The sequence below is a fragment of the Natrix helvetica genome, assembly GCF_964273705.1.
Source record: "Natrix helvetica genome assembly, chromosome: 5".
In the NCBI taxonomy this organism is placed as follows: Eukaryota; Metazoa; Chordata; class Lepidosauria; order Squamata; family Natricidae; genus Natrix; species Natrix helvetica.
The window spans coordinates 24,860,834-24,887,408 of NC_138551.1; the positions used below are offsets into that span (position 1 = coordinate 24,860,834).

Here is a 26,575-nt window from a genome sequence, read left to right on the forward strand (position 1 = left end):
AATATCACAGATTCTGCTCACTATTCATAATTTTTCTTTATTGTTTATCAACTTATTTATTTACTAGAATACTTTTGTAATATACAGAGAAATTCGTCCAATTGTACTTTCAAATTCAAATAAATTCAAAATTTATTTGAAATTCAAATTTCAATTAAAAATAGGCAGTGGGGTTTTTAAAATTTTAATCACTAGATGTTTCTACCAAAAGTCACATATGAATTATTTTTCTGTTTTAAGCAGTCACTTAGAGTTGAAGAGATCTATATTGTTTAAGATAATGGATGCTCAGTAACAAGTTAAATTTAAAAATTACTTACAGAAAATAGATATTAAATTATTAGCAAATCTTCATTAGGAAAAAGAATGTTGAAAGAAAAGTTTATATTCAGAAGCATTCTGTGGAACCAGGTTCAGCAAGTCCCTTTGATGCAATAATTTTCGGATTTGTTGCAACACTTTTTGTTGTATTATAAGTCTTGTAAATACCAATCAGTCTGTCTGCTATTTCAAACATGTTGTTTCGCAGAGAAATAATGATGAACTGTGCATTTTTTGTTTGCTCCTGGAAATTGGAATAAATTTTGTGTTAATATTCACAACACAATGATTTTTCAGAAAATGCTTTTATAATCCTTCCCAATTACAATAATAAGAATCAGCACTTCTTAGTATTGGACTGAGTATCAACATTAGTAACCTTCTTCAACTGTCTTAGAGAAAAGAAATTTCAGGTTATTAATTTTCCTATACAAAAGGTGGCAGGCTGTCCTGAATTCCTAAAATTAATCACTTTATTCCCTGCAGATAAGTTGAAAAAAGGCTGCTGAATTTTTAAAATGGATGTTGGTTCTTACCTGATACTCTCATTCTCTGTTGAAGTGGAGACAGCAGCCAGACTGGGTTTACTCTGTCCAGTAACCAATTGGACTGAGTCTACACTTATGATGTCATCGGGCCGTTATGGCTGCTCCCCAGTTCAGACGAAGGAAAACTGTAGACTCAAGTGAGAATTGTGAGCAAAAACGTACATGTGTCAAGTCCATATCCTCTGTTTCTCTCTCTCTCTCCTCCGTACAAAAAAGTTCTGAATTGTGTGACGCACCCCAGGGTGGGGTGGCTGCTGTCTCCAACAGAGAATGAGCGTATCAGATAAGAACCAACACCCATTCTCCTGTGATCATGGAGATAGCAGTCAGACTGGGATGTACCAAAGACTGGGCTGTCCACTAGGGTGGGGATACTAAAGAAAGTCCGTTAAGGCACAAGCACTTGTTGCAGCACCCTGCGCCCAAAAGCTGTGCCAGCAGACGCATACTTGTCTAACATGTAATGAAGTATGAAGACCGTGAGAGACGCCCATGTGGCTGCCCGACAGATTTCTTCCAATGTGGCTTGCATGGACCAAGCAGCAGTTGTCGCAGCATTACGTGTAGAATGAGCAGTAATGTTTAGAGGAACCTGCAAGGACTGAAGTTCATAAAACAGTTTAATACAGGCTCTGATCCACCGTCCCAGACTTGACGACGAAGCCTTGTTACCCAAGGAGGCCCAGCGAAAAGATATGAAAAGAGCTTCTAAGTGGAGGAACGAAGCGGTGCGGTCAATGAAGATCTTGAGGGCACGTCATACATCAAGAGTGTGCCACTTACGCTTCCTCTCATGATGAGGAGACTGGCAGAAATCAGGCAAGGTTAACTCTTGACCTCTCTGGAAGCAGCTATTCATCCTCGGTATGAATATCGGGTCCAGTCTTAAAACGAGTCGGTCTGGATGGAATGCGCATAAGTCATGCCTGACTGAAAGGGCAGCCAAATCAGAAATACATCTGGCAGATGTTATAGCCACCAAAAACAATGTCTTAAAGGACAACAGTTTCAAAGAAGTGGATCTCATAGGTTCAAAAGGCGAGGAAGTCAGAGCCTTTAGGACACGAGGCAAGTCCCAAGTCGGATACCTATGGATGACAGGGGGGCGCAGGTTGGATGCTCCATGGAGAAATCTCTGGATCAAGGGATGAGAAGGTAGATGGTCGGAGGAAAGATTGTCTAGGACAGAAACTAAAGCAGCCACCTGTTGGCGTAATGTATTAGGGGTAAGATCATGATCAAGCCTCCTCTGTAAGAAGTCCAATATCTGTGGAATGGACGCTTTAAGTGGGTCAATAGTCTTGTTGGTACACCACAGTGCGAATGCCCGCCAAGTGGCATCATAAATGCAGTTAGTAGAGCTTCTGCGTGATGCCTGAATGGTAGCAATGATTTTGAGGGAGATGTTATCAGCTGTTAAGGCTTGCCGCTCAATCGCCATGCAATTAATTGTAGCCACTGGGGGTCGGGATGACAAACTGACCCTTGGTATAGAGACAGGAGACCGTGGAAAGTGCCATGGAGTGGAGGTTGACAGAGTCACTTAAGTCGGCATACCAAGGTCGGCGCTAGTAGCAATAGTTTTGCCTCCTGCTCCAACATTTTCCGAATTACTCTCTGAATGAGGGGAAGGGGCGGAAATGCATACAGAAGACCTTTGGGCCAATGGCACCTGAGGGCGTCTACTCCTTCTGCCATTGGATCCATGAACCAAGAGCAATACCTGGGTACCTGGTTGTTGTCTGCCATCGCAAACAGGTCTAGGACTGGGAGACCGAATCGTAATGTCAGTCAATGGAAGAGGTTCGGATGGACGCTCCACTCCGCCTGATCTATCCTAGTCCAGCTCAGCCAGTCTGCCTGGATGTTGAAGGCCCCTGAGATGTGCTCTGCCCTGAGAGATGACAGGTGAGATTCCACCCACTGGCACAACAGGTTGGATTCCTGCATCAGAGGCCAGGAACAGGACTAATATGTGGCGGTCCTGAACCGTGTTGGAATTGTTTGAGGGCGAAGCGAACTGCCCGCAACTCTAGCCAATTTATGCTGTTTTGGTTCTCTTCGAAGGACCACTGACCCTGAGCCACTAGGTCCTGCATGTGTGCCCTCACCCTGTCAGACTTGCGTCCGTCTTAAGTGTGGGACGGTCTGGATCCCTGAACAAGGTCCCTTGCAAAATTGCCGGGGATTGCCACCATTTGAGGGACTGTAAGACCTGACTGGGAAGAGGAACCCGGAGCGGGGAGCAGCTCCTGACAGCCTTTTGATGGGGAAGCATGAACCATTGAAGGGTCCTGCTGTGGAACCTGGCCCACAGGACAACCCCGAAGCAAGACACCATCTTGCCCAAGATTTGGGAGAGAAGAAGGGACGCCTTGCGTAGGCGCACAGCACCCTCCTGACAATTTCCTTAAGACTGAGAATGTAGTCGTTGGACAGAAACACCCTCCCCACCACAGTGTCTATCAAGACCCCGAGGTGAAGAATGCGAGTGCTGGGAACCCGTGATTCCGCAGGATGTGAATGGTGAGAGCAAGATCCCTTTTTGCTTGAGTCGGAGACCTGAAAGAGGATGTTGTCCAGGTAACAGAGAATCTGAACTGGGGATGACCTGATGTGGGCAGCTAGGGCAGCCAGCACCTTTGTGAATACCCTGGGGGCCAAGGACAGTCCGAACGGAAGCGCTCGATACTGGAAGTGCCTCCCTCCATAAGAGAAACAGAGATATTTTCAGTTATTTATGAAGTTGGGAATATGAAGGTAAGCTTTGGTCAATTCTACCGATGTGAGGAAGTCGCCTTTCCTGACTCTCTTTAGGATGGTGTGCAGAGAATGCATTTTGAATCACCGGTGGACAATATGGCAGTTCAACCATTTTAGATCCAAAATTGCTCTCTATCCCCCAGAATTCTTCGGTACCACAAACAGGCGGGAATAAAAATCCTGCCCTTCCTGATGGGGAGGAACCAGTTGATGGCCCGGATCTCCAACAGGTGCTGAAAGGCCTGTTCCATCAGTGCCCTCTTGCGAGGACAACAAGAGACTGGGCATCGCACAAAGTGTTCCTGGGGGACGGACACGACTGTCCTGTTTTTTATAGATGGATGAAAGGACCTTGCGCTTGTCTTTGGATACCATGAGGTACGGATCCAAAGGGGTACCAAATAATTGGGTTCCACTGAAGGGGGAGGCTGCCAGGCGCCACTTGGTACGGACATCCGCCTGCCATGGCTTGAGCCAAAGCAGACGTCTGGCCATGACCAAAGATGCCATGGCTTTGGAAGCGAACCTGGCAGCATTGAGAGAAGAATCAGCCGCATTTTTAACAGCTGCCCTAATCTTGTTGAGGTCCCTATGTGATCCAGTGAAGGTAGGAGAAATGCGCTCCTGAAGCTGTTCAATCCAAACTAGGGCCGCTCTAGAGAAAAAGGAAGTGGCAGTGGAGGCCCTAATAGCCCAGGCCCCAGCCTGATAGTTTTTGACAAAGATTTGGTCTGACCTTTTATCCTCAGGCTTGAGTACCTCTTCAAGGGCTCCAGAGACCACAGTAGGGGATGAAAGTACTGCAACCGGTGCGTCCTCTGGGGGAGATTCGAAGAATTTGGTGAGTTCCGGTGCAATGTTATAGAGACGTTTGTCGAGGTTGGTTGGCTATGGACCCGTGCCCGGGGACTGCCAGACTGCCACTGCTTCTGGATCATGTTCAGGAAGATCTTGGGTACAGGGATCACCTCCTTTTCCACAGTAGGTTCGGTAAATGGGGTACTGGGACCCACAGTTGTAGCCGGTTCTGTTGGTTTTCCTGTGAAGTAGAAGCTGAAGCAGAGGATATTAAGTTAGCAGCTTTAATGGCTTTAAGCAGTAGGGACTTAAAACGATTGGTTTTAAATAATCCGGCAAAGACCAGGGCATCCGGGGTGACCACCTCATCGTCAGACAGATCTGAATCCCTCAGGTTACCTTGTTCACCACCAACTGAGGCCTGAGAAGTAGAAGCAGAGGGATCAGGTTGTTGAGCAGCGGCAGAAGATTTATGATTGTGGCTATGTGATGGAGCAGGTTGAGGGCGCTGTTGTAGACCAGCAGCCATGACCTGTTTGATGGTTTCAGCAATGATGGTTGCCATATCTGCAGGAGGTGTACATGGCTTGGGGAATCCCTGAACCATGCGCCATAAGGAGGTAAGCCTGCTCAAAGGTGCGTTCCCTATTGAGAGGGACATTAAAGAAATTACCTCTGTTGTCAGGTTCTATAGAAGAAGAAGACTCAGAAAAAGACAATTCCCCATCTGAGTCTGCCAGTGAATGGCAAGGGCCCATGGGAGGCAAGACAGGTGGATCCAGGGAGACAATTGGAGACCCTTGGGAGGAGTGGGGGAGGGCTGGGCAGTTAGAACTTATTGTTTTTGGGCCCTCTGAAATTCTTTCTCAAGAGCCTTCTGCCTTCGCTCTTCTGCCCTGCTAGTGGCTTTAGAGACCTTGAGATTGACGCCTGAGGAAGGAGCCTCTTTGGCTTGCCTCTTCCTACTGTTCTTCACCCCCAATGGCCCTGCCTCTTCTAATACTCTATCTGCAGACACAGCTTGCTCAGCCATCTCTCCCAACATAAATCAAGCCACAATAAAGATAGGCAACGGTCTCACCCGTTTGATGGCCAGGCACCCCTGATCCGGTCTACCTGGAATGATCCTGGGTCGCTGGGCACTTGTAATGGCTGCTGCAGAGTTTGCGCCTTTTTTAAAGTGTCCAAAATGGCTGACTTTTTTTCTTCCAAGGCTTTCCCAAGTCTTAAAATGGCCACCGCTATCTTCGCGGCCTTTTCCGGCCCGCAAAATGACCGCCAACACTCAAAGTGCCCGGGCACGCCACAGAATGGCCATTGACCTCGCCTGGAACCGCTGTGCATGAAAAGGCTGGTCGCACGTCTCTTCGAGTGCCCAAAGTCCAGGAGCGCCTTGGAGAAACAGCTACGGAGCCGTAGCTCGTGAGCTGGCCAATCCGACTGCAAGGCAGGCTTCCTGAGTGAACTTGTGGCCGCAGGCAGTCAGAATGGCTGAAGAGAGGCAGCCTGGAAGCAGTTTTGAATTTTCCTCCAAGTTGGTAAGAAGAAAAAAATGATTTAAAAGCCAATTTAAAGGAAAAAAAATTGTAAAAAGTCACCAATTAATGCTATAAAGCTAAAATTTGGAGGAGAGATCAATTCTCACTGCTAGTCCTGGTTGGACTGAGTCTGAAATGGGGAGGAGCCACAAGGGCCCGATGACATCCAAAGTGTAGACTCAGTCCAATTGGTTACTGGATGGAGTAAATTCACTCTGGCTGCTATCTCCACGATCACAGGCGAATAAGGCATACAATAATAATTAATTTTGAATAAGGTGCGAATGTATCAAAAGAAAGGGGAAGAATGAGAAAGTTATGGTTGGCTGAAATAGATGAAATTTTCAAGAGTAAGAACAAGAGACATGTAATAGAATCAATGAGTTTGCAAGGAGAGAAATATGAGAATGAAGAATGTTGGTATAATCTAGTTTTAACTATATTTCCTTTTTGTTATCTCACACAAGGCAACAGATATATCCAACACACCTTCCTCCTTTCTCCCCACAACAATCCTGTGAGGTGATTTGGGCTTAGAGAATGACTGACCCAAAGTTTTTACAGTGGAACTTGAACTCACGGTCCACTTCTTTCTAGTTGGTACCTTAACTATGCAAAATACTGCTTACTTTGAAAAGAAACAATATGAGGAGTATGCATGCACTAAAATACTGATCATGTGCATTTTCTACAGTATTGGTACTCACAGTTTTTGCGGTTGTGAATTAATCAAACATTTTGATTTTCAGATTTCATTTTCTTAATTTGTGGAAGTGTACATTTCCAAAGAGTTCAAAAGCTTTTCCCAATACTTTTATGTACAGCTACTGTTACCTTGATATTAACATAAAGTTTGAATGATGTTAACTTCTATAATACTTACATATATGTAAAATGCTACAATGGAAACGTTTTTAAAGTCAAGGGCTGCGTCAATTTCATCCATGAAATAGAGAGGGGTTGGCTTGTAATGATGCAAAGCAAAAACCAAAGCTAATGAGCTCAATGTCTTCTCTCCACCTGACAAGTTAAATATCTTCTTCCAACTTTTCTTTGGTGGTCGAACACTGAAAGATATTCACAAATGTATGCTTTAATTAATTTCACATTGACATCAAGATGCTTTAAGCTACCCAAAAGCACATAATATCTATCATCTCAATTTTCCATTAATCCTTCAGACACATCATTATTTTTGTAGTGCAATTTAGGGGCTTAGATTTAGATATCAATTTTTACTCTGTGGCTAAACAATGAGCTGTGAAACCATGTTTTGTGGTCCATTTTCGTAGCCCTTATTTTATCCTGGTCCATCATATAGTACTAATTGATCTTGTATCAGGTGCATCTTGCTTTTAAAATGGCTTAATTCAAATTAAGAAAATTACATGCAATACCAACCTGAACATAATTCCTTCAGAGAACGGATCCAGACTGTCAACAAGCTCAAGTTCTGCATCCCCTCCTAGCGTAAGCATCTGATAATTTTCCTTTAGCTTATTCGTTATGACATTAAATCCTGCCATAAATTCATTAAGCCGTTTTTTTCGAAGGCCTTCAAAAGCTTCTCTGAATTTGTCTCTCTCATTGGTAATATCATCCAACTCTGCCACACGTTTTAGATACAGCTCTTCCTAAAACAAATATTAAAAACCAACTAAATGAAATTAAACAATGTATTTAACAATTCAATGAAGCTTAATAGTGCTGAAATACTGGAACAACAGTGATGTCATCCTTAACTACAGTAGATTGTCTTTGCTGACCAACCACTTGTTCAGCAATAGAAGTTGCCATGGTGCCGAACATATGGTACTTAATGATGGATTCTTGAAAAGCTGACTGCTCCAGCATGTCTGAGGTCACATGATTGTGATTCGAGCATTTGGCAACCAACTTGCACTTAGATTGTTTCAATGTCACACACTCATGCATTCATGTGACTGTCATTCACAATTTCCCCTGCTGGCTTCCAAAAGGAAAGGCAATGAGGAACCTGGCAGGAAGTCACAAGTCGCTGTGGTAATCCCCAAAGCAAGATGCACCAGTGTCTCCCAGCACTCAGACTGCATCACACCTCCTTCCCTCAACCTCCCAGCACTCATCCTGAGCCATGCCTCCTTTTTCCCTTAGCAACTATCCCAGTGCAGCCTCATCCCCAACTTAGCCAGGTCTCTCCTGCCACCCAACAGAACCCACTCTTTCCTTGGACTCTCAGCACTTCCTACTTAATGACCATTATGTCTTAGGGTTACAACAGCAATTGGGACTATTGAATGCCATTGTTAAGCAATGTGTTCATGTGATGTCGTGCTTTACATGTCCCCGTCCAAATTGCTGTCTTAACCTAAAGATTATCTGTACTATTTATTAATTTAAATCCCATTTAGTAATTTAGAGTTGTATTCTTGTAAAATTCCGCAACCTGAAAATTGAACTTATCACTTCCATTATTTCTTAGATCTAATATTTGATATACAAATACCTGGATCTGTCATTATGACTTCATACAGATCGTTTTTTCTAACCCACTCCTATTTATTACCTCACCTGTCATTTCCTTCTTCCTGGACTCCCACCCCTATTCAATGTTTATTTTATACAACAAAAGGCATTAATGACTGTAATAGTTTTTAAACAGAATATAAAATTTCATAAGTGGCTCTTAATTTCAACGAATGCTGTCCCTATAAGGTAGCAAAACTGAATACAGTGGATACAAGACTGTACAGTAGTCCTGGTGTTACAAGAATAATTGAGATTAGAATTTCTGTTATTAAGTCATGCAGTTGTAAAACACTAGATTGCCTTATTGCATCATTTAATGACCGCAATTCTAGCAATCCAAATTGTTAACAGAGCCCCAGAGGTTGTTAGGCTAGGACCTAGCCCAATCCAAACTATTCCCAGGTTGGTCCCTCCCAGGCTTCAGTATGGTAAGAGGCTGCCTCCTCTTTAATTTTCCCCATCCATCTAGCTCCCTACCTCTTTACCATTTTGGTCTTCCTGCACAGTGCCATTCCTTGACAATATAACTGGGACTTAAGTGCAGGCTTCTAAGATCTTTTAAGAAGGCTGTGCCCGTCATTCTCAAAATCACATGTGCCATTGTCATAATGCTTTGGAGAGTCTAGTGGAAATTATATGGGTTATTCTTGTGATATTTTGGAAAGCCTTTGGAAAACTTTTTCCGAAGCATTGTGCACATGCAATTTGGAGAATGGTCTGAATGGCCCTTGGAACAAAGCCTAGTGTGGCCAGCAGCTATCTCACATAGGAACCAGGCCAGGCACGCCTCAGCAGCAGTGGAAGAAAGATGGCAAAAATCAACTGGGCATGGCACGGTCCGTGGAGCATAGGAGATGGCTGGGTTTTGTTTTGTGGTCAGGTTTGATGCTGCTGTCACCGAGTGCTGCTATTCAAGACAGTCAAAAGGGAAGAGATGGGGAAGAGCTAGGTGGATAGATGGAGATGAAGTTTGGGTGGGTTGTCAAATGTCTGAATTTTGAGCACATGACCACATGGGCTATAACTTTGGGACTAATCTATATTAGTGTGTAACAATTCTACAACAATATTGGAAAAATTCTTACCTTTTTATTATACTCAGCAATGGCACTCAAGTTTGGTTTCATTTCATGACACTGAGCTTCCAAAATAGCTATTTGATTTTTTATAATATCCGGATCTTTAATATTTTCTAGTTCATCTTGAGTTAGCACTGGAAGGTTTTCTGTTTGTTCAGCTTCCACAGAATGCAGTGATATCTTTGATATCTAAAATATATTTTATTCAGTGAATGAGCAATTACCATCCATACCAATAGCAATTGTTTTAGAGGGGATTATAGGAGAGCTTCTGGAGATTGTAATGAATGAAGCATTTCATTCGTCCCTACAGAGGTCCCTTGTATAATCCATGAAGGCTATAAATACACGCTTTACCACTTCTCCACCCATGATACCAAGCCCAGCACAAAAACCACTGACTGCTTCAATATTATATCTTTACAAATTTCAACATATGATACGTGTGATAATACATTGTGTTATATGAATTAAGCAACCATCTAGTACCTTTTTGTCAATGTCTAATTTGCCTTATTTTAAAAAAAATATTATTGGTATCTATTACCTCCTTTTGCCAATACTTAATCTTTAATTGATGCTCAGCAATGTGACTGTCTAGTTGTTCAATTTTAAGCCTAATATTGAGAGCCTCTTTTTGTAGCAAATGTTCTTCTTCTTGTATAGCTTTAATTTTCTCAAGCACCAAACGACGTTCCTCTTGAATTTCTGGTAGGGATTCCTTAACAAAAAGTTAAAATTATATCTTTATTATTTGGTTAACATAAAATTTGCATTTCTAATGATTTATTTCAAAATACCTTTTAATGCATCTTTAATTCATATATGTACACATAGTTACCATACAAAATTAAAAAATAAATTTTATAAAATAAAATTAAAATATTTGCAAAGCATCAAAATTAGTCAAATTTCAAAGAAAAGTGATTGGAAAAGCCATAAAAGTTTTGTCTGCTTAGGGGACAGAATCAATTAAAATATTGTTTTGCTTTGAGTTATGGGCAATCTCTTTCCTTTCTCATAAAGTCAGACAATATCCCATAAATAACTAAATAAAGTCTTCAGCAATTTTTGTTTGGAATGCTTTAAACAACTGTTTTTCCTGAACACTATCTTATTATTCAATCTAAGTCTACTATATAAGGCTTTTGATTCCGTCTCCAAAATGAATTCTGGAACACATAGGAGCATGATATCTACATGAAAGGAGGAACCACCACCAAGACCATTCCTACCAATACGGTCAGGGTAAGCCACTAACATATAAAACAAGAGCAAGCCCCACTCCCTTCTAGCAACTGATGTTACCTAGTTTAGTAATGAAATATCTACAAGAAACAACCAAGCTCAGAGAGCACCAGCCCCACGATTTTCATGGTGCTTTCAAAAGTTACTGTTAAAGATTATAAAACAGCAACTCGGTTTACACAGAACTACTTTAACAGAATATACCTTAAGCCAGTGATGGCGAACCTATTTTGGCTCGCGTGCCAAAGGGGGGGGGGAGCACAAGGAGGGCACACGTGAGCGTGCCAGACCCATAGTGTAATGCGCGCCCCCAGCATGCATGCACACATAACCAGCCCTTCCCCTAATTTTTTGCAGGTTTTTTTTCACCATCCGCAGGCTCCAGAGGCTTTATAGGAGTTTGAGGAGGGCGAAAACAGCCCTCCCCGCCGGCTTCAGGAGCTTCCCTGAAGCCTCTGGAGCCAAATAACCGGCAAAAAACCTACGGGCAAACTGGAAGTTCAGGAATAGACTTCGGGTTTGCCCGTGGGGCCGGTTTTTTGCGCTCCAGAGGCTTCAGGAGCTTCCCTGAAGCTTCTGGAGGGCCTCCCGGGGGGGGGCTGTTTTCGCCCTCCCCAGGCTCCTATAAAGCCTCTGGAGCCTGGGGAGGGCGAAAAATGGCCTTTAAAAAGGCTGAAGTCAACTGGCCAGCGTGCATCTCATGTGCCCTGACAGGTGGCACGCATGCCATAGGATCGCAATCCTGGCCTTAAGCAAAATGAATTTTTGGTAATGTCGAGAGCTTACCAGAAAATTCAGGAGAAAAAAAAATTTTTTTTTACTCAACAAGCACATTTTGTGTTCATGTATCGCTATTTTAAGTGTAATCTGAAAAATAAAGCAAATATAATATATACCTCAGCTTTTTTGCTATTATTTATAACTTCAGCAGCTTTTTCATCTAATGCAGTCAGCTGTTCTTTTAAGGTTTGTATATGGTTTTTATTTTCTTCCATTTCTTTCTCAGTGCGAACAATTGCATCCTCCGTTTTTTTCAGGTTTCTATAAAGTATACATATATATATAATAAAATTCCTTTTTAACATGTATTAAATATATATACAAAGACCACACTTTCTGCAGAAAAAATTGGCCACATTGCTGTTTTTTTACTGTTAAAACATCTGCTCATGTTTTCAATTTTTGTCTTGTATTCATTGTTTAAACCTCCACAAAGAAATATATCAAAACCTTTTTCTGCATCTAAAAATATTGTCACTTTTTAATTGATCTACTCCACTTCATGTATTATAAATCTATTGTTCTTCATTTATCCTTTGATCTATTTGATCAGTTTTAATTATTATCACCCATGCGGCTACTCTGAGTAAAATTATAAAAACTGTAAATATAACAATGAAACAAAAATAAACAACGAAGGTACAGCAATATGCTTTACATGGGTGGAAATATCTGTGCATCATATGGAGAAAATATGGGTGACAGGCAACAGCGGCAACAATCCCCACCACCTGGAACAACTGATCGGCGGTATTCCAGGAGGCCTATCCAACCGCCATCGCAGTAGCTCAGAGGTAAAGATTCCAACGTTCCCCAGCAGAGGCAGCAGGCACGGAGGAGGCAGGCTGTTTGCTGCAAGGACGCTAGCCAGATGAATACTGGATGGACGCTGGGAGTCAGATTTCTTTTTCTTGTTCTCCTCCTCTAAACCTAGGTGCATCTTATGGTGCTCCTAACCATTATTGAAAAGTACGGTAAATGTAATAATTGCAATAAATATCACGATGTTGGTTCATAATAGGAAATCATACCTTTCTGATGTCTTGATTGCTACTTGTGCTTTCGTAATGGCAAAAGTGCACTGATCTATTTCTTTGTTTATCTTATCAAGACTGTCTTGCTGAGCTTTAAGTTTATTATTATTTATCTCAATAATTAAATTATGTAGTCTCTTAACTTCTTTTTCCAGTTCGTCAGCTTCTGCAGCCACTTTGTCATATTCTGTCAAAAAGAAATATCTTTATTAATATTTCAGTGCATATTTAAATATGGAATTTTAAAGAACTTTTGTTTTGAATTTACCAATAGTATTATGGCACTGGTGGATGACCTATAACTAACCCAGGATAGGAGTGGTGCATCCATCCTAGCTCTCCTTGCTCTCTTGATGGTCTTTGAACAATGATATCTCTCTGGACCACTATGGGCATCAGGGGCACCATTTTGCAGTGGTTTTCCAAGGCCAGTTCCAGTCAGTGGAAGGGAATAAGTTGAACCCTAGGTCCATGCTTTGAAGGATGCCTCAAGGCTCTGTCCAATTCCCTCTCCTTTCTAATATCTACATGAAGATGCTGGGAGAGGTCATCTTGTCAGTTCAGGGTGGCTATCATTAATATGCCAATGATTCACAGTGTAGATTTCTGTCCCTATCTAAATGAAGCTGTCAAGATTTTCCAGGTACGATCCAAGCTGCAGGTTATTACCTTTAAAGCCCTACATAGCAAAGGTCTAGATAACTTGAAAGATCCCACCTTATTCCAAGAATATCTGCATCTCCATAGGGAGGACATGCTCTGGCTTCTAAATTGTCATCTTGTTATCATTTTGTCATCATCCAGGAAGTCTGCCTTTTTTCACTGATCTCTGGAACAATCAACTTCTCCAATATATAACAGACCCAATAATTTGTCTTAAGGAATGCCATTAACACTTGGCTCTTCTCATTTAAGTCCAACTCCCCTAGATTTCCTTTCCTGTATACTTGTTTACTGTTTTAAATTTTATATTTATATGTTGTCTGTTTATTGTTATATGGTTTTCTTTGTTTATTCTTTTTTAAAAAATATATTGTATGTTTATGCTGTATGCTGTTCACAGCAAACTGTTTGAGTTGGGCAGTTTTATTAAACTTCAAATAAATTATTATTATGGAAGCTATTAAAAGTAATAAAACATTCTGGCTTGTTTTCTGAAAACAAAATCAATGAAAAGAAAACAACATAATAGCAGGCACTTAACGTCTGAGGGGAAAAATGTGAAAAAGGAGACTCAATTGTGAGATAACAAAAGATCCACTGAAATATTTAGGACTTTACTTGTCATGATGCAATAAGGATATATTTTGAAACCACTGCAATAAATTATGGAAAGAAATAAAACAAGGCCTTAAATATAGAAAAAATTAAAACACTGCTAGTTATGACTTAAGGCGACAAAAAAACTCACAGTGCAAGATAGACTGATTTCAAATGACACCAATTCAAATCCAGGATTTAAAAATCAGCAAAAACATTTAATGGATTTCTATAGAGTGGGGGGAAACCAAGATTAAAATTCAAAATTTTGCATGACATAAAAAAGACACCCCCCCCCAAAAAAAAATTTACCTTCTTTGAAATTATTACATTTTTTCTCCATTTCTATTTGCTTGACTTTATCGGGAGCAGAAGCAATTACATTTGCTTCTAGTTCTTTAACCTGGACTTTTAAGTGAGCTTCTTGATCCATCAAACTCTAACAGATAAAAATAGGCATGTTAGCAGTTCACACAAAATATTCAAGTTCCTCAAGTGCAATTATCATTCAGAAAAAGATGAACAAAGACCATGAGTACTGCATAATCTTCATGAAAGACAACTCTTGATTTACTTTAGACCAGACTCCTCACAACCTACTGTTCTTGAATACGATTTTATGATATGAAAACTTCTGTCAATAAATGAAAATATCCCTTTTGTCCACTTGCTCCTGAGCATTATTAAAATGAATTCATAATTCCTAATCCACATACCTGCTCTGAAATTCTAATTTATTTTACATATTCATTTATTAAATTTCTACAAACCCTAGGTGGCTTCATTCCCAAATGAAGAATTTAAACTTGTAAACCTTCACATTATGACTTAATCTGAAGATAGTTGTCTTTTAATAGTTACATTAAGTAACAGAAATACCACTTTAGAAAGGCAGTCTTTAGAACCATCTGTAAAGTACAGGATCAAGAGAACAGTTTTATTTTCTGAGATTCAGAATTTTGCATTTATTTCCTTGGGTGGTACTTTTAAATAGGACTGTGTCAAAATCTGAAAAGATCACTAAGTTTAGTTTCCTCTAAAAAAAGATTGTATCTATGCAACATAAACAATTTTCATTACCTTTATACTGGCAGTGTATTTTTCTAAAGTATTTTTCATTTCTCTAATATTTTTATGTAATTTTGCTATTATTTCCTCCAGTTGTGTTTTCTGTTCCTGACATAGCATGGCTTTTTGAGATTTTGTTTGCAATTGTGATTCCATTTCATGGACCTGTAAAAATAAAATGTAGGTTAAAAAAAAGTTAAATGTAAGAAATTAAGCAAAGTGTTGTCTAGAAGTTATTTGTAGGTATCATCTCATTCATGAATGCTCCCCTTTCTAAAAGTTGTGAGGCACTTAAATGTTCAATATTATTTTTCCAGTGCTTTGTATATGATAGCTATAGGCCAGTGATGGCGAACCTTTTTTGGCTCGCATGCATAAGGGGGGAGCGCAGGGGGGTCGTGCGCGGGCGTGCTGTACCCATAATGCAATGCCCGACCCTCCCAGGGCGCATGCGCGCATGAGGCATGATACCCCATTTTTTGCATGCTTTTTTCGACCTTCCCAGGCTCCAGAAGCTTTATAGTAGCTTGGGGAGGGCAAAAACAGCCTCCCTCGACCCCCGGAGGCTTCAGGGACCTTCAGGAGGCTTCCCTGAAGGCTCCAGGGGGCTAAAATCGACCCTACGAGCAAACCAGAAGTCCGTTCCCAAACTTCCAGTTTGCCCATAGGGCTGGATTTTTGTGCTCTGGAGGGCCTCTGAGGGGGCTCTTTTCGCCCTCCCCAGACTCCTATAAAGCCTCTGCAGCCTGGGGAGAAAAATGGCTTTAAAAAAGCCTTACTTACACTTTAAATTGAATGTATTATTTGTATTATTAAGTAGGTAATTTAGTTCTTGATTATATGAAGGTATTTTAATTCTTGATTATAAGGCGTTTTTGAGATTTGTTATAATAGAAAAGGTTATACAAATAAATATGTATACGGCATCTATGCAGTTTACTAACCTCTTCTTCGGATATTTCAACTATAACAGAGGATCCCATTCTACCCTTCATTACTCTTCCTCCACCACCAGTCATTGTTCCTATGGAAATATTAGTAACAAATGAGAAATGCTAGCCTTCTACATACACTCCATTTCTTTTTTTTTAATTGTACTTTTAAAAGTACCTGATTGTTCAATAAGTTGTCCTTGCAACGTTATGACTCGCCACCTAATGCCTTTTCCAAATGCTACTCTGGTGGCTTGATCCAAGTTATTGGCCACCAGAGTATCACGCAATGCGAAATAAAAGGCTTGGCGAACATTCTCATCTTTCACTTTCACCATGTCAAATAGACGAGGAATATTTTCAGGAGTCTGAATTTTGCCCATGCTTTTCTCCCATACTGCCATCTGGAGGAGAATGAAAACCACCACAAAAGCAATCAATTAATAATTTCAAAAATTTCTAAGCATTTCATATACACATCTACAGCTTCAGTTATATGGATTTTATTAGCATCGTAATTATACTACAAAACATTTGTAGTGCTTTCTTCAATTTAATCTTAATATATATTTTCAAAAAGAATGGGCAACCTGTCATGCCCCAGCATCCAGAGAGCATACCATTAAAAGTTCTTAGCAAAATAATATTTTGTTATAGGAGTTGTCCCACTTTTCTGGGTGCTGGGCATTTTAATGAGCATATGAGCAGAGAACAGCTAAAATTACAGGTAGCAGGGAACTTCCAACTGGCTGTTTAACAACATTATGATGGCGTTGGAGTGATTTACAGTTTTGGAAAGCATGGCTGTCATAAAACCTTGCACCACCACACCCATGATCACATGACTGCATTTCAGATAATTGGCAACCGGCTCACATTCACAACTGGTTGCAGCATCCCAAGGTCACATGACTGCAATTTATGAATCTGCCAGTTTCCAGCATTAGTGCTTATTCTGGCCCAAAGCAACCATTTGGGAGAACAGATCTGGGATTATGACCATATGATTTGCCTGTGAGATCTGTACTCGCAAATACTTCATTTGCTTAATAACAGCCATAAAAATAGTCATAAAATCAGATCCATTCATAGGAGTGCCTCGACTTACGACTGAAATTCCAGTTCCAGTTGCACTTATAAGTCAAAGACTAGCTATGGTTGACATAGACCTAAAGCTGCTTTGATTAAAACAGTGACGGTAACAAAATCATTCAGATCTGCTTATTTAAAAATAATAATATTCTGACCAGCTGCTAAAGTATATGGGAGGCTCTATTAAAAGATCACATAAAATTATTCAAAACATGGATATTTTTAATGGATACATAAATGAAAGTATTGGTGCTAATTATTGGTTTAAAGGCAAGGACATTCCTGTATCAAGATAAATAAATAAAAATCAATAAAAATGACATTAAAATTATAGTTCTAATTTTATTTTAACTTTTAAATATCAATCATTGGAAAACATTTACTGATTATAGCTGTAATATAAAATCATTTTTCCAAATTAAAAAACCCACCAATTACAAGAAAATTATAACAAATTAAAACCATACAAACCTTATCAAGAGCTATAAATGTTGCTACTCCTATGTTTTGCTTCTTTAAGAAATTAACACATTTTTGAGCTGTATCAATAGTATCAACAACTATGTGATCTAACGCTCCGCATGATGATGATATTGCAACATCATATTTTTCATCTATAGCTCCCAAGTCACCCTGTTGGCAAAATATCAAAGTATTTAGTATCTAGGTAAGAAATAGAAGTTACTAACGTCTGATACTAAGCATATTTATTAGCATACAAATATCACATCTTTTAATAAAACACACACTTCATTTTCATTCAGAAAAATTCTTTATTCTAAACTCCATTATTAGAATGTAGTGTGTGTAAATTCCAAATAATTATATGCATTTAATTTAAATAAATTAATTGAAGTTATGTAAGCACTGTCAATCAAAGCAGATGGCAGCACTTTGTTGAAGTAAATCTTGAAAAAGCTGAACAGGATTGCACTTGAAGGCAAATATACCTATCCCAGGATAATGTTGTAGGATCCAATCTGGGTCAGTCACTGGGACCAGAGGTTGAGACTTGAGCTATTGGACTTGTGCTGGAATGCACTCTCACCAAAAGATATACAAATTCCCCGAGGATGGGCTCCAAGACAATCTGAAAACTCGGAAGACTAAACCTCTGGTGTCTGGATCCTGCAGGATTGGACTTATTAGTTGGATGAGAGATTGCCAGGAAAAACCAAGACAGTAAGCTAGAGTGAGAAGTTAAAATATAATAAATCCAGAAGATAACAATAGCAAAGCCCTTCCCTATTGCTCTCAGGAAAACACTGAGATTTCATAACAGCAGTTGTTGTTAGTTGCGAAGTCATGTCCAACCTATCATGACCCCATGGACAACGTTCCTGCAGGTCTTCCTCTACCATCCTCTGGAGCCCATTTAAGCTCACGCCCACTGCTTCAGTCACTCCATCCAGCCACCTCATTCTGTCGTCCCCTTCTTCTTTTGCCCGCAATCTTTCCAGCTTTAAGCTCTTCTCCAGGGAGTCCTTTCTTCTCATTAGGTGGCCAAAGTATTTGAGTTTCATCTTCAGGATCTGTCCTTCTAAAGAGCAGTCAGGGTTGTTCTCCTCTAAGACTGACTAGTTTGATTGCCTTGCAGTCCAAGGGACTCACATGAGTCTTCTCCAGCACCATAGTTCAAAGGCCTCAATTCTTTGGCACTCAGTCTCTCTTATGGTCCAACTTTCACAGCCATACATTGCAACTGGGAAAACCATAGCCTTGGCTATACACTTTTGTTGGCAGGGTGATGTAACAGCAGTAATAGAACTCAACTCAAGGGAAACTTTATCTTATGCACAATTAATTTTGCAGCAGATATGAACAAAATCCTCTGAAGATGTTTGAGTCAACATTTGAATCCTTTTCAGTATTGAAGGAAAACCGCACTGTGTGCATGCAAGAGTGTGTGTATAAGAATGTAGATAAATGCAGCCTGATTTCAAATAAAGACACGGGGTAATATTATTGCCAAGTACAATAATATGATTTACAACTGAGTTTTATGAGGTAATAATAATGAGAAAGTCAGAATACCTTCATAGACTTCTTCGTGAAAATTACAATTTAAATGTTTTCAAAACTCTTAATAAAATCAATACAGTACAATAGTACAATACTAGTTTACAAAGCATATCAACAAAAATCTTTGAAGTGTATGACTAAAGAATTGGTTATCTAGCAGATGCTTAAAAATGAAAGCTAATCTTGAGCTTTTGTTTCTTTGCTCTGTAGAAACTTGGAAACTGAACTTATCTTTGAAGAATTTACTTATGATTTGTATATTTACTTTTAGCTTTTAACAAACACATCTTTTATTTTTTCTAGCATCTTATAGTTCTTTTTAGATTTTCATTTTCACTAAATCAAGATATTTTAGATCCATACTTTTTAATGACTCTAACCCACTTTATGCTGGTATACGTCACTAATGACACTAATACTTTAGCAAGAAAAAATTTTAATCTCCTGGCAATGATCACAAATTAAGCTTCATCAAGACCAGCCATTTTTTGCTAATACATTTTCTTAATGAATACAGTTCTTCTCTAAATTAGAGCTCAAAAAAGGAGGAGAAAATCACAAAATAATAATTTAAAGAAACAGCTTACAAGTCTTCCATATATTCCAGAAATATTTCCAGATTTTTTCTGCTGAATCAAGGCTTCAAGAACTTTTCCTCGGCTTCTATTTATTGCCAATGAACTTTTTGCTTCTTCTACTTTCTGACGTAGATCTCCAATGTAATATTTCATGTCCGCCTCCTCCTTTACAAGTCTATCCAATTCATTTTCTTTCTTAAAAGAAAGAAATCAATATTTTTTTAATATTACAAGTAGCATAACAAATCTAACATAAAACTCTCTTGTACAACCAATCCACCTAAGCAATTGTACTTACAGCTACTTCAAAAAGTGGGAATTCTACTAAAAACTAATTGTACAGCTTCTTGAATAAGAAATTGAAATTATAAGTCTCCACAAGGGGGAGGCAAATGATACATATGTTACATCACACAAATGCCATAACATATATTTGCCTTGGACATCAATATGGCAGTATGTAAGGTAGTATTTATGTTATGGCATCACTGTATACATATCATTTTGGGATCATCATGAATTGCTGCAGATATATTCATAACTTTTCATTTATGATTCTACAAATAAGTTGGGTAAAGGACATACCAGTATCAAATAATACCTAATAATGTATCTGAACTTTGAAATAAATGATACATATCTTTTATTACAATGTTACCGTGTTTCCCCGAAAATACAACCTGTCCCGAAACTAAACCCATGCCACATTTTTCGCGTGGGCAAAAATATAAGCCCACCCCCGAAAATAAACCCCCCCTCCGGCCAGGCAGAGCACCGCTCACTGACCTAGCGTTATTCCGAAAGCGCCAAGTCGCAGGAGGGGGGGAGCGCTCACGTTGCTTGCTGCCTTCGGGATACCGCTAGGTTGGGGAGTGGCGTTCTGCCTGGCCGAAGGGGAGAGTTGCCGGGCGGCTGCTCCCTTGTGAAGTGGCTCCCGAAGAGCCGGGCACAGCCTCAGGGGCAAAGCAGCCATGAGGTAATCATGCCCACGAGCAGCCGCCCGGCAAATCCCCTCTCCAGCCGGGAAGAGCGCCATTCACTGACCTAGGGGGTAATCCCCAAAGTGCCAAGCCATGTGGCGCTCTGTCCGCTCCCCAGCTCCTGCGGCTTGGCACATTTGGGATACCCCCTAGGTCAGTGCATGGAGCTCTGCCCGGCTGGAGAAGGGGGTTGCGCGAGCGCCTGTTCCGCTCGCAGCTTCACCAAGCCCTTGCCAGGCTCTCCCAGGCCACCGCCGCTGGCTGCTGCTGCTGCCCGCCGCCGCCGCCGCCCCGCTCCGCTCCGCGCAGCTTCAAAACTCGGGCCGAGTCTTTCAGCATCGGCCGCTCCAGGAGTGCTCTCTATGGTGGGCTGGCTGCCGGACAGGGAGTTTTCCAGCAGCCGGCCCACCATAGAGAGCACTCCTAGAGCGGCCGATGCTGAAAGACTCGGCCCGAGTTTTGAAGTTGCGCGGAGCGGAGCGGGGCGGCGGCGGGCAGCAGCAGCGGGGCGGCGGCGGCGGCGGGGGGCAGCAGCAGCAGCCAGCGGCGGTGGCCTGGGAGAGCCTGGCAAGGGCTTGGTGAAGCTGCGAGCGGAACAGGCGCTCGTGCAACCCCCTTCTCCAGCCGGGCAGAGCTCCATGCACTGACCTAGGGGGTATCCCGAATGTGCCAAGCCGCAGGAGCTGGGGAACGGGCAGAGCGCCACATGGCTTGGCACTTTGGGGATTACCCCCTAGGTCAGTGAATGGCGCTCTTCCCGGCTGGAGAGGGGATTTGCCGGGCGGCAGCTCGTGAGCATGGTTACCTCATGGCTGCTTTGCCCCTGAGGCTGTGCCCGGCACTTCGGGAGCCACTTCACAAGGGAGCAGCCGCCCGGCAGCCCCAAAACAATAAGCCCTCCCTGATAATAAACCCAAGGGCATATTTCGTGGGGCAAAAGAAAATAAGCCCCTGGCGTATTTTCGGGGAAACACGGTAATAAAATCATTTTTCTGCTGTTCCTCTCATTTACTTAGTCAAATAAATCTTCCAAATTTATAATATATAAGTTTACAAATCAAATATATATCTGCCCATATCATCAAAAGTGACTGGACAGTGTACAAAAAACCCCAAGGAATTAAAACATTTTGCAAATCCATTTAAATAGTAACAATAGATAAAACAAAACTATGAGAGAGAAGATGTTATATATAATAGAACCAAATTGTAGGCTCCCTATTGCTAGGGCAGGCTTCCTGGGGAAAAAAACACCATACTCTGAGGGTTTTTTCCCCTTACACTTTAATTTAGCTTACACTAAAAAGTTAGTGCTGTGATACTTGAGTCAAGATTCACAATCAGGTATGTGTGTTGAGGCATATTTCTGGACATTTACCTTTAATTTAGGATAATATAAACTTGTTCCTAAGCGAATCAGCAAAGGAAACTAACGCGTGACACTTTAAATGTTTGTTTAGAGTACATCTGAATTCAGTTTATTAGATTTAGTTGAGCTTCAGGGCCAATTTTACTTTTATACTTTATGAAGAATGGAATTGACATCCTAGACAACCTGAGTTAGTAGTTCAAACATTCCAGACTATTGTCAGATTTCCCCTTGAAAATGAAGAAGCTAAAACCAAAATCTGGAAAAATCCTCCTGTCATCATGATTGAGACTAAATCTTTCCAACATCAGAAACTCTGTCATTAAGAAGGCAAAAATGAATCATGACGGACACATAGGAGTAAACATTGTAGTGAAATGTACATTCCTCAGATGTCTAGTTGCAGATTTTGTAATTCCCTGTGACCCCAAAATGGCCCCAAGTTTGATCCTTACCACTCCTGCAAGATCACACCAATGGCTAGATTCCTAAATGTTAAAAGACGTTTGTTTTAAGGCATTTATTTTTAAAGCAGAGTTCTTGATGTCAAAAAATTACCCACCCAGATTTCTAGAACACCACAAATGAAGTTAAATATTTCAAATATATTAAAATGTTTTAAATCTGACCTTCTTCAGCTCATTCTCAGTTTGAGGTAATTTTGATTCCAATTCTTTGATAGCAGTTAATCTTTCTTTAAGTGTTCCTGAAGCAGTCTGAAGAGCATCTTCTGCTGTTTTTAGCTGAGATACTGCAGTATTATGACGACTAAGATACAGATCAAGTTCTGACTTGGCCATGTCAAAATTTGAACGTGCTTCATTAACTGTTTTGCTGAATTCCATTAGTTCTTTTTCTTTACCCTGAAGAGAGGGGCAGGAAAAAAAAATTTTTCTTTCTACAGAAATTAATATATCTCTGTGTTCCAACTTTCAATAACAATTTCTGTCAAGTGTCATTCTATTATGACAGAATATAAAAATAAATAAAATAAAATAAAAACAGATGCTTTCTTTGGGAGTTGCCTTTAAAATATTTTTTTCCCTTCTTTCCCATCAAATCATGACCAGAGAAGCTAGGGGACAATGGTTATGATAGTCCAGTTAACAGATTGGAGGACTACTGTGGGATGAGAATTTCCCAACATAAGAAATGAGAATCCTGATTGGCTCAGTTTGTTCACCTTTCCAAAGAACTAAGTAACTAAACATCAAGAGGAAAAGCTGTTGTTTTCCAATTCCTCCAAAATCTAAGGTGCTTATGTTTTTATTTATTGCAAGGAATGACAAGTAGAAAAAGCCCAGATAAACACACACATTATTTTAGCTGCTGGCACAGAGCTTCATCACAAAATAATGTAACTATCAGTAGAAGCTTATGACAAATTATAGGCAATTGTTCTGAAGCTGACTGACATGCTGCAACATTTGGAAAATTTTGGTTTCCAGCATCTGATTCAGGATGCCTTTCCCTAACAATAGAAGTAATAACTGCTTCTACTTCCAAAGCTTTTTGAATACAGTACTGAAGGATAGATGAAAGTACTCTTTTACACTAATTTAATGGACTTGTTCTTCAGTAAATGGTGGTGTAAGGGCTATGATTTGCATAGGCAGCCAAATCATGATTTTATTTAACATATTTATATGGCCGCTCAACTCACAGGAGATTCCAGGTGGCTTACAGTAAAAATCCACAATATAAAAACAACTGCCCACCACATGGCAACAGCAACATAATCAAACCAACAACTTGATCAGCTCCATCTCCATTCAGGGTTCCCACACCTGCTGACAAAGCCATGTGTTCTGGTCTTTTCACAAAAGCAACAAGATGGGAGTAATGTCATAATCACTTTAAGGCAATGCTTAGGGCATTTAGGGAAGCAGCTTGACAACACTGACTACATGTACACCCTGCTGTGTATCTGGAAAAGTTAGGAACACAATTAAGCTCAATAATCTGCTTATAAGATTGCAGTCAGTCCACTACAATGTAGAAGAGGGTTCTCCAAAAGAAGTAAAGCTTGGACTAGCTTGACACCTAATCCTGCCTTTTATCCAAGCAAAATGTGGCACGATGATAGAAGAATGTATCTTATTGTACTGTATATCATGGGAAAGTGCCGACTATTAAAGCAACCTGTAATTCCATGATGGCGAACCTGTGGCACGCAGACTCCTTTCTGCAGACACACGAGCCGTTGCTCCTGCTCAGTTCTGTTGCGCATGTGCCTCCTGTCGGCCAGCTGATTTTTCTGGTCTCTGCCACGCATGCGTGAGGCGCACACACAGGGGTTGTTGTACACAGGGAGGTTGTGTGTGCATGTGTGGGTCGGGGTGTCACAGGAGGCTTCCACTTTCCTGGCTTAAATAGAATGAATTGAGTCTGAGGCCATATCATAAGCTCAGTATTTGAAGTGTGGTCTCACCAGTGAAGTATAAATAATAAGTATAATTTATGGGAATAATATATAATTATTCTTTTCAAGTCCAGCTTTTTTCAGTTTTCTGTATATGTATCTACATATAGAAGTATCATCTCATAATCTTTTAATCTGTCCTCAAAAAACTAGAATGTTTTCTAAAGAACCATGTATTGACTACATTAGTGTTGCAACATGTTTCATAAATAAAATATAGTTCCATAGTAATCAAAAGAATATGGTCAACTGTATTTCATCACATAATGATGAATTTACTGCTACTTGAATGGTACTTGAAAACAAAACACTATTTTATTTTTTTAAGAGACAGGCAAGTAGTTAATACAAACCTCTTTCTCTTTCTGCAGTCCTTGAGTTTCCTTTTTAAGACTGTCCATAACTTCTTTTAGTTTTTCTTCTGCTTTTTCTTTTTCTTTTTCTAGAATTTCTCTCTTAGCTGTTGCTTCAGTAATTGCAGATTCACTGCTAGCAGGTACAGTTCTGAATTCTTCTACCTATCAGAAGTCTAACATTACTTTTGCAATAGAATAATTCCACATTTTTAAAAAAGTTCTATGAAAATTTACAATTAGATTCCTCAGAATCACCCAAACCTATTCTGGAAGATTAGGAAACTTTTAAAATGTAAAGCATTATTAGGAGAATAAATCCCTACAACGAAATAGAAGCCTACTTATGTAGCTTTGGATATTGCTCATTAGTTATCTTTCTCGAAAGACATAAATAGTACCTAAAGATAAGATGAATTTTTACACATTATAATTTATGCAGCAAGATTAGCATACCCTATTCATGAATAAGTATATACCATAATTTTCGCACAATACATCCTAAAACAGACAGGCATTCTATGCTATTGTACTTCTTTCCTCAAGGCATTTTATCTTTATCCTTATATAGTACTAAAATGTTGTTATTTATCTATACCCTCCTTTGCCCAAATGCTGCATTATAGTGCAATATTTTTTAAAAAACAGTTAACACAAAGAATGCATAAAACGTCCACTGGAATTGAAAACTCCAAAGTTTAGACATTTTATTCACGAATTTGTAATTGCTGTGTGTTCCCAGTCACATGTTCTCCAATGTGCCCTGCCAGATTCCTACATGCAAAATCAAATGAGGAAATCTGTCCATGATCATCTATATGTTGACTCATCATTAAAGTGTGTTTGCCACTATAATTATCTTTGATATATACTCTTATCACAGACTGTTTAGCATTGGGTAAAACACATATTATCAGCCTAAACTTTGATGCTTTAGTAACATCAGACTGCCTTATTCTTTCAAAGGCTAACCCAATGGGTAACAGGATTATATAGTTCTGTGATGGCGAACCTACGGCACATGTGCGAGATGACATGCAGAGTCCTCTCTACGGGCACACGAGGCCTTGCCCCAGCTCATCTCCATCACACATGCACACACGCCACACCGGCCAGCTGGTTTTGAGTCTCTGCTACTCATGTGGGGGGGGGGCGCATGTGGGAGATGCATGCACATGCATGGCGGCATTTGTGGGGCATGTGCACAGGGGGCCGCATGTGGGGGGCTTGCAGGGGCATGTGGGGGGTTTACACACACATTGTATTATGGGTGCGCACACAGGCGATTTTGGCATGCGATGACAAAAAGGTTAGCCATCACTGATCTAGTTCATAATACTTTACTCATTCAGAATCACATTACGTCATTTAATAATTGATTTGCCAGAAATAGTAACTAGTCTAAACATTTTACAGTCACTTTGCTTTAATTCAGATGTATTCCCATGTTTTTGTAGTAAAACCTATATGCATTCTGTGAAGGTTCCAAGAGTTGCCCTAATTAATTTATGAGCCTAAGGCGTTTCCACATGCTATATATTTATATAATGTAAATATAAAACCTAAGCAAAACAATGTATACAGAAGCCATAAGAGAAACCTCTTTTCAATGAACAGAAAGAAATGTTTGCAAGTTAAGAATTCCTCTTAAACACAAATGACATCAAAGCAATTGTGTCATTTGCATAATGATATCACACAAATGGTTACAAGTGTCAACTAATGACTTCTTTTGAATGGTGTCATTGTGTAAATGATGCATGTTATTACTCAAATCACTTTAGATATTTGGTTCCAGAGCATGCAATCCAGTGCAGTGAGATTAGGCTAATAGAAATTTCATAGTAATTACTATATGTTGATATGTTTCCCAAAGGAAATA

The 26,575-nt window shown here is 40.1% G+C and overlaps 1 protein-coding gene across 2 annotated transcripts in view; it reads right to left on the reverse strand.

Annotated features, from left to right (window-relative positions):
• Positions 1-21: 21 nt before the first annotated feature.
• SMC4 (structural maintenance of chromosomes 4) overlaps positions 22-26,575 on the reverse strand; it is a 49,608-nt gene continuing 23,054 nt past the window's right edge. For both annotated transcript variants that reach the window (XM_081954421.1, XM_081954422.1), the window contains exons 10-24: positions 24,694-24,858; positions 22,548-22,781; positions 19,579-19,764; positions 17,441-17,602; positions 16,056-16,281; positions 15,890-15,969; positions 14,958-15,110; positions 14,190-14,316; positions 12,615-12,804; positions 11,700-11,844; positions 10,103-10,276; positions 9,562-9,744; positions 7,370-7,602; positions 6,852-7,035; positions 22-565 (exon numbers count right to left, since the gene is read on the reverse strand). In XM_081954421.1, the coding sequence (XP_081810547.1) occupies positions 389-565; positions 6,852-7,035; positions 7,370-7,602; positions 9,562-9,744; positions 10,103-10,276; positions 11,700-11,844; positions 12,615-12,804; positions 14,190-14,316; positions 14,958-15,110; positions 15,890-15,969; positions 16,056-16,281; positions 17,441-17,602; positions 19,579-19,764; positions 22,548-22,781; positions 24,694-24,858 (2,619 nt within the window). In that variant the 3' untranslated portion in view covers positions 22-388. The remainder of the gene's footprint in view (positions 566-6,851; positions 7,036-7,369; positions 7,603-9,561; positions 9,745-10,102; positions 10,277-11,699; positions 11,845-12,614; positions 12,805-14,189; positions 14,317-14,957; positions 15,111-15,889; positions 15,970-16,055; positions 16,282-17,440; positions 17,603-19,578; positions 19,765-22,547; positions 22,782-24,693; positions 24,859-26,575) is intronic.